The sequence below is a fragment of the Primulina huaijiensis genome, chromosome 7 (assembly GCF_012295235.1).
Source record: "Primulina huaijiensis isolate GDHJ02 chromosome 7, ASM1229523v2, whole genome shotgun sequence".
Lineage (NCBI taxonomy): Eukaryota > Viridiplantae > Streptophyta > Magnoliopsida > Lamiales > Gesneriaceae > Primulina > Primulina huaijiensis.
In genome coordinates, this window is record NC_133312.1 from 4,229,755 (window position 1) to 4,237,487 (window position 7,733).

A 7,733-nucleotide genomic window follows, 5' to 3' on the forward strand; every position below is an offset into this window, starting at 1 on the left:
CAAACGGTACTTATGCTCTTAATAATTCGATTTTTCCAACAAATTCAATCATCTAATTTTTATGAAATCATACATCTCAAGTTCACCTTAGCTTGACTAATATTCAAATCTGAGTAAAAAGAGAATGAATTAGAATTTTAATAAGGAAAGATGAAAATTAAACTAAAATTTATATTTATAAATTGGAATCCAAACTAAGTGATTTTTTATTTTTTTGAGCTGGATAGGAATTTATGTTATAGTTGAAATTGTCATAATTGATTATTGAACCAAAAAATCTCATCCAAATTTGATACACGAGCGCCAAATGAACTATAAATAATTGATTTTTCTTTACTATGCTACAAATCATTGGCTTTTCTTTATTCAAAAGTTAATTTCTCTGTAGGCGCAAATACATAAAACAAAAACTTTTCCTCGAGCAGCGTTGTACGATATATTTGATTTAGCAATCAGCGTCGGGTAAAATTTTATCAACTTTCTTCAAACAAATCTGTTTATATCTTCAAACAACTTTCCTCCAAAATCTTTTGATCTCACCTTCTATTGATCATTAGCACACCATCTCGAGCCAGAAATTATTTGTTATTTACACAGACTCCAAATATCAACATGCTTCCCACAAGGATCTTAATGAAATATAGGCAGACACGAAAATTCTAGTACTTGACCCTATAAGTTCAGCTGTTGAAAATACTGGCAACGAACAGGTGAAGTCTCTGGCTTTGTATCATTGTTTCCATTATGAGGCTGAAAAATATTATATAATAGAAGAATTAAAACGGAGCAGTAATGAACTAAATCAAGGCAGATAAGATAATTCCTCAGTGAAGTTACCGAAGGTAGATCTGTAGCTGAATCGCGTCTCATTTATGAATAAGCTTTCATATCCTGCTGATAAAGGATAATTACAGAGGTCAGGTCTGTGGCGGGCAAGTGAATGATACAAGAAACTTCAAAAACAAGAGGCAATAACTGAAGAAACAAGAATACAGGCTCAATCTACATATCCATGCATCAGAATACATAGATAATAGTACTCCCTTAAAAACTATTTGGAACCCGAGTTTGTTTGTTTGTCCCTGTAGGATAAATTGAATCAGTAAGCAAAACAGATCGTGGTTGGATGGAGTAATATTCCTTTTGGAAAGATAAACATAAAATGAGCATTTGAACTCACTTATTTCCTGGAGGCAATGCAATATCCTCGCCAGATTTTTGGTTCGAGGATGGAGTTGTAGATTCAGGGACACGTTGTCCAACAGTGGTTGAATCCCACTCCAAATCAAATGCATATTCTAGACGTCTTTCCAAAGCTTGTTCGGGAACTGATTTTCCAGATACAGATACCTTGGATTTCACAAAATCCTTCTCAGTAATCGAGTTGGTGCCATTGGCATCATTACTGAAGGAAGCGCTTGAAATGATATGAACTGGAGTGCTGAGGCAATTTGCATACTGAATTTCCTTAAAAATTCTCTTTCTTATGATTGAAGGAGTGCCTTCATAAGTAATTGCTGACTTCATTAGCATACACTCTGGACAACTAGTGCCACTAGAGATACTTAATGACAGGTTCGCAAGGCAGGAATGACCATGCTGGACGCTGTTTTCTACACCGATGCTCTTGCCAGGTGAATTTGAAACAACTAAATCATTCACTTCCGATGGCTCACAACCCAGGTTATTCACTGCATGATCAGCTAATTGAGATCTTTCACAGGCTTTGTTTCTTTTTCCAGCCCTTCGATTGACTTCTTCGAATGCACCAATAGACAGACTTAAAATGGTATCAAGTGGAGAGTCTTCAGACCTCACATCCGTAACACATGGGCTACACCTGGGTCTTTTAGGAGGTCCAAACATCCTTTCAGATTTGTTTGCATGATCAACCTCAAGAATAGCATGACATTTTTCACTTCGATGGCATGAATCCACAATACTGTTCAACGAGTTGGTTGACAGAGAATCTCTCGATAGCCACGCAGAACTGACACTTTCAGCGCATGGTTTACCAGATTTGTCACTTTTAACATTTGTTAACAAACTAAATTCAACACAATTTAGGGGTGTTACATTTCTAAACCACTCTGAAGATTTGCAATGTCCCTGGAGAGTGGGACTAGTATCTGATGTACCCTTGCAAAAATTAGGATATCCAGCGCCTGTCCCCTGGACAAAGTTTCTATGTTTACCATGAGTTTGGGCTGCTCTAGAATAACTTTTGGATCCTGGTATTTCTTCGTGATTACCGTTGTTAGGAGATGAAATCTCAAGAAATTCCAGGGCAGAGAAACTACGAAAATTTAAATCCTGTCTTTTTTTGACAGAGCAGTTCCAGTGATTTTTAATAGCATTATCGGTCCTGCAAAGATAAACATTTGATAAACAAACAATTGAGAATAAAGAAATGAAAAGCTATAAGCAAATTAAAAAACCAGCAGACATCCTTAATATAGTTAAGATGACGAACAAGACACGATGTGAGAAAGATTAGCGCCACAAGGTGTTAGAATTTTTGAGGCAATAACTGTAATTATATATGTTTAATTGTCATAATTAATTAAGTCATAAATTGATGCGACATAATTAATAAATAAAGAATTTATTTAAGGGCTTAATTGCTATGATATTATTGTGTGGATATCAGGTAAACAATTTCTAATTTGTTTTCTAACTTGTTAGGGGCCAAATTAGAAATAATCAATTTTATACAGTTATAAAACACCAGTTTGCATGAGGTTGTTTTTGTTTCGTACCCCATCAACAAAACTCTCTAGTTTAATAAGGAAACCCGGAAATTGAAGATCATTGCCCAAAATTGACAACAAACTATGAATTCTGGTAAGTTTCCGCAATTCTTATTATTATTATGTGTGTGATTTATTGAGAATTCAATAGATTTATGGATTGTGTATTGAATACTTCAACCCAATTGTTTCTCTTCGCAAGGTATACATGTCGGAAGCAAAATCTGCTGAGCAAGTTGCAAATATTCCATAATAAGTTCTACGGAAATATAGATACCTTCCCGGTAGAAACCTTGAAATTTCTGCCCATTTATTACCATACACTCGGTGGCAACAAACAAGAATTGCTTCCTCCTCTTCAGTCCATGGATCCTTTCTTATTGCCGGGTCCAGATGATTGTGCCACCTTACAATGAAGTTGAGTGAATGAGTTTCACATTCGCCAGCAGAACAAGAGGACAAGAAATGGAAGGAAATAAAAAAAGATGTTATTTATGGCAATTGGGCCCTTAAACTTAGTTCCTGAAGAATCATAGCACCGCTAGGTACAAACAGTTACCTGTTTAAAATTCGGAACAATGTGCACATAGGCTAGCTTACTGATTTACCATTTCCAAATCCAACACACACTTTTTTACCAAAATAATAAGCGTTTCTTTGACTTCTGATGCATAAAAACGAGAATAACAAGCATTTATTCACAAGCAATTATTCACTATACAGAAAAATCGATGATCTTTAGTACAATGTGGAAGTCAATGATTTTTAAAAGAAACCGCTATATTTTTTGGTTAGATGAGGGCCTAATAGAAGATCTCAAAGCTGGATCACCACATTTCAAAGCATGCACACCCACCTGCCCTGGGAAGTGTTTGCAAATTAAACCTCGTACGCCGTAAGATGTATTTAAAAGACACCAGGATGCTAATAATAGACATCGTCGGCTTTCCCATTAATCAAAAAATAACAAGATCTTAACTGTTCATTGATCTATTTAATTAGTTATTTTGAATGGTTTTAAATCATGAGTGTCACTCACCTTTCCCGGCACTGCTTTCCAATACGACCTGGTAAACAGTTTGCAATAGCTGACCATTTCTTAATGCCATACTTCCCAACTAACTCAATAATGAGATCATCCTCCTGAAGTTTCAGATAATGCACATAATGATAAAATATAAATTATTCCAGGTTTGAAATGAGCATAGGGTTTAGGGTTCATGAGTTCACTCATAATCAGCCAGTCAAGAGAATTGTTTAACCTCCTTCGTCCATGTGCCTTTGACAAGATCGGGATTAAGAACCTTCTGCCAGCGATGCAAACACTGAACATCTGTCCTTCCGGAAATGCATTCAGCTGCAAAATAGAAAGTCCAATCAGTCAGCTAGGAATGTTGGGAGCAACAACTGAATAGAATGCATATAGATATATCTTCACCATATGAATATACTATTAGGGCTTAGCTACTGGCAAATAGATAGCAATCGGTGCCATTAAATACCCAAGAAATGGGTATCGTCCAAGCAGAGCAGCCACTTGCTGCTGAATTTCCCCAGAAAATAGCATTTTTTAATCCCTAAAAGCCAATTATGTAGTAACTTGTATCATGACAAAGTAAATTATTAACCATACATTTCTTTCGAGCATTAAGAAAAAAACCCAATCCCCATTAAAAAGGCAGAAAAGACAATAATTCTTCCAAAAAATTCAAACCTGATTACAAAGCCAGGTGTAAGGCCTTATTAGTGCCACAATACATGCAGGAAAAAAAAGTAAAAAAAAAAAAAGATGAACACCCACCGATTCTTTTCCAATTTCTTCCATTGTACTTTTTTACCACTTCAGCTAGTAGCTTATCCTGTCAAAATATGAAGTCATGTCAGCTGCTTGCAAGCATAATTCTTAGGTACCTGCACCAAATTTTTTATTTTGTGCGCATATATCCCTTTTTCTGGATGTTTCCTCTTGTTTAACTGCAAACTCACGGGTCAGACTGTATAGTGGCATCAACAATCTTAAAGAGCAGCACAAAATGAAAAATCACATACTTTTATCACAGTGGTTAGAAGAAACAGATAGTTCATGTTCATTTCCCAATTCTTCTAGCCAAGGATCCATGATAAGTGGCTTCCAGGTACTTTTACTTTGTACAACCACAACCAATAATCCTTAGCCAGAACTATTTAAAACTCAAAGATTTGGGCACTTATGGAAAAATTATTTAAATGTCGATACTCGAGAGTCTAGTTGCAAACCTCATCAGTTGTCCAGCCTGCAGGTGAGAAACGTCGTCTTGTCAAACCAGAACTCCTTCGACCACTGGACCATGTGAAAAAGAAAAAAGAATGGGGCAAAAAGATCAACCAATAGGTGTGCAGCACTTTGATGGCAATTGACCTATTCAACCAATTTCTCCATGTACCAGATCAATAGAATTACAGAGGACTGCACAATGTTGTAAATGGCGGTGGTGGTGGCGGGGGGTCAAGGACCGCTTACCGCCTCAACCGCCTACCCCTAACCGCCCACCGCCTAGGCAGTTGAATTTTTTTAGTAAGTAATTATATATAATCATGCACTGAAATTACAAATAATCATATTTTTTATGTAATATATGTAATTAAATAATGTTATGCATAAAAAAAATTTCATAGAATTTAATACAATCTAAACAGAGAACAAATAAATATATAATAGATATTTAAGGTGGGTTGATGACGGCGACGGTTGAAGGTGGTTTGAGGTAGGTGGTGACCTGATGATAGAGGACACTTGAAACCAAAAGTACATACAAAAGAGAGTGAAAGATGTTTTTATTATACCTAAAGTTTTTTTAAATTGATTGACTTTGACTGATTTTTAAAATTATTTGACTTTGACAATTGATTGACAGCCTTGAATGCCTGCTCGGCCGCCTCTACCTCCTACTCGCCCGCCGGATAGCCTCGGACCGCCTATAGAAACCGTTTTAGACAAAAGTGGGGCAGACGGCCCTCGACCACTATTTAAAACACTGGTACTGAAAAATGGTTTAGTGATCTGAACATATTACAATCAAGGACTTGAGTATTTAAATTATTGGCCAGGCAACACTGACTCACACTCGATAAGGACAAATAGCTGTAAAGGTTATTACTGCACTGTCTCAGTCATCTCCTTATAAATAACAACCTCAATGGCTCAACAGCTATAGACATTTCTACAAAGAAAAATCGAGCCAAAAAAAGTTTAAACTATATGCAAACCTGTAAGGCAACATAAGAACAGTGAATGAGTAAAAACTAATCATATCATTAATTTGATTAATCTACCATAGCTGTAGCATCAGAGAGAACAATAGCGCATAAATTTTAAATAACTAAAAATCACCTACCTAGAGTCAGAGGAAGATCTTGGAGTAACAGTATCACAACTGCTCTCAGAGATCAAAGAAAACGAGGCTATTCGGACTTCTTTAGTGGAATCCAGGACACATGATTCCTCCTTGACCTGAATCATGGTTTCCTATCCTATTGCGCTTACCAATCTACAATAAATTAATGCTAGGATATTAATCTACAAATGAATTGTATCCCCCAAGTTCAGTAATGAACAATGGGTTATTTTCGATGATCCCATTCAAGTAATCAGAGTAATTTCGAACAATAAAACCGACCGAAGCATATTTTACCTGATGAAGGATCACATAATAAAATGTATGAAGTTATCCAGAGAGTAAATTTTCAGTCATTAGAAAATATTATTTGGCCTAAATAACAACTCGATCCTATATATTATCATTTTATCATACAAGCCGACGTAAACAATCACTCTCGAATGCCAGGAAAAAAAAAGTTCAAAAGATATCCTAATCAGCCGCAACTAGATGTATTTTACAAGATAGATCAGAGTATAAATGGAGAAAACCAACATAAATTCGAGTTCTTCAATTCATTTCAAGCAAAAACCAAAGAAAGGCCAAATCTTTATAAAAATCCACGACAGTCTCATTCAAGTTTCCGAAATATAATCCATCAACCGTAATCAGATCACCCGAATTCACACAAGCCAGTTGACGCAATTCACAAAAGCAAACGAAACAATCAAGCTTTTCATTCCATAAATCAATAGAAGCAAACACATTGGTAATAAATAATCCGAGCTGCTGCTATCACTCCACTTTAATTCATTTACTCCAATCCGTAACCGCCAATTATAATTAAATTAAATAACAACAAAAGCATCGGTTCACCGAAATTAAAACAAAACAAAACAAAAAAAAAGGGAAAACGCCACTCCAAATCCACACAACACACACATACAGATCGAGAGAGCGAGAGAAAACAGCCAACCTGCGGGGAGTTAGGGTTTAACGAAAGGAGAAGCGTCGTAGTAGATACACACACAGGCGGAGGAGAGGGAGAGGGAGAGGGAGAGCGAAAAAGGAAGAATTAAAAGAGTGAGTGACACGGAGCAGCGGGAAACGAAGATTGAACAGACAGCTAAGAGAGAGAAGAATAAAGTGGGATACTGCAACGGGCGTGTGCTGATTTTCATTTATTTCGGATTTTAAAAGCAATAATTTAATGTAACGTCGCATAAATTGTGAATATATTTAGCCCGAAACATTGCAACACGTGTGAATATTATTAGGAAATAATATAATTTTTGTTGTGAAAAAGTAAAAATTTACGGTAAAAAAGTAAAAATCTCAAACTCTCAAAATTATCACACTACACACTTTATAATATTTTTCTCTCAACTCAATTGTGTTTTTCTTCACAAATGAGAGATCTATTTATAGAAAATTTTTACAAATAATCCAAAAATAAAATACATCATTACCTACATCATCACACACTAATTTTCAATATTCAACACCTAATTTTACCTAATTTTCAACATTCAACATTCACATTTTCAACACAAATATTTAACACATTTTTAAATAATTTTTCAACACTCCCCCTTGTGATGATGATCATAATGATTGTATACATTAC

At 35.7% G+C, this 7,733-nt stretch overlaps 1 protein-coding gene across 4 annotated transcripts; it reads right to left on the reverse strand.

The window, feature by feature from the left end:
- Positions 1-514: 514 nt before the first annotated feature.
- Positions 515-7,270, reverse strand: LOC140981755 (uncharacterized). 4 transcript variants are annotated; one of them, XM_073448182.1, is made up of 10 exons: positions 7,083-7,270; positions 6,125-6,277; positions 5,007-5,148; positions 4,552-4,609; positions 4,013-4,107; positions 3,790-3,893; positions 3,028-3,156; positions 1,181-2,365; positions 838-894; positions 515-750 (listed from the first exon to the last, which is right to left on the reverse strand). In XM_073448182.1, the coding sequence occupies exons 2-9, from the start codon at positions 6,247-6,249 to the stop codon at positions 885-887; spliced, it is 1,848 nt and encodes a 615-aa protein (XP_073304283.1). In that variant the 5' UTR covers positions 6,250-6,277; positions 7,083-7,270; the 3' UTR covers positions 515-750; positions 838-884. The 4 variants fall into 4 exon arrangements, with proteins under 4 accessions (XP_073304283.1, XP_073304282.1, XP_073304285.1 ...); XM_073448181.1 differs by having other exon boundaries at positions 838-1,082; XM_073448184.1 differs by having other exon boundaries at positions 838-1,082; positions 5,007-5,070; positions 7,083-7,269.
- Between the last annotated feature and the right edge of the window lie 463 nt (positions 7,271-7,733).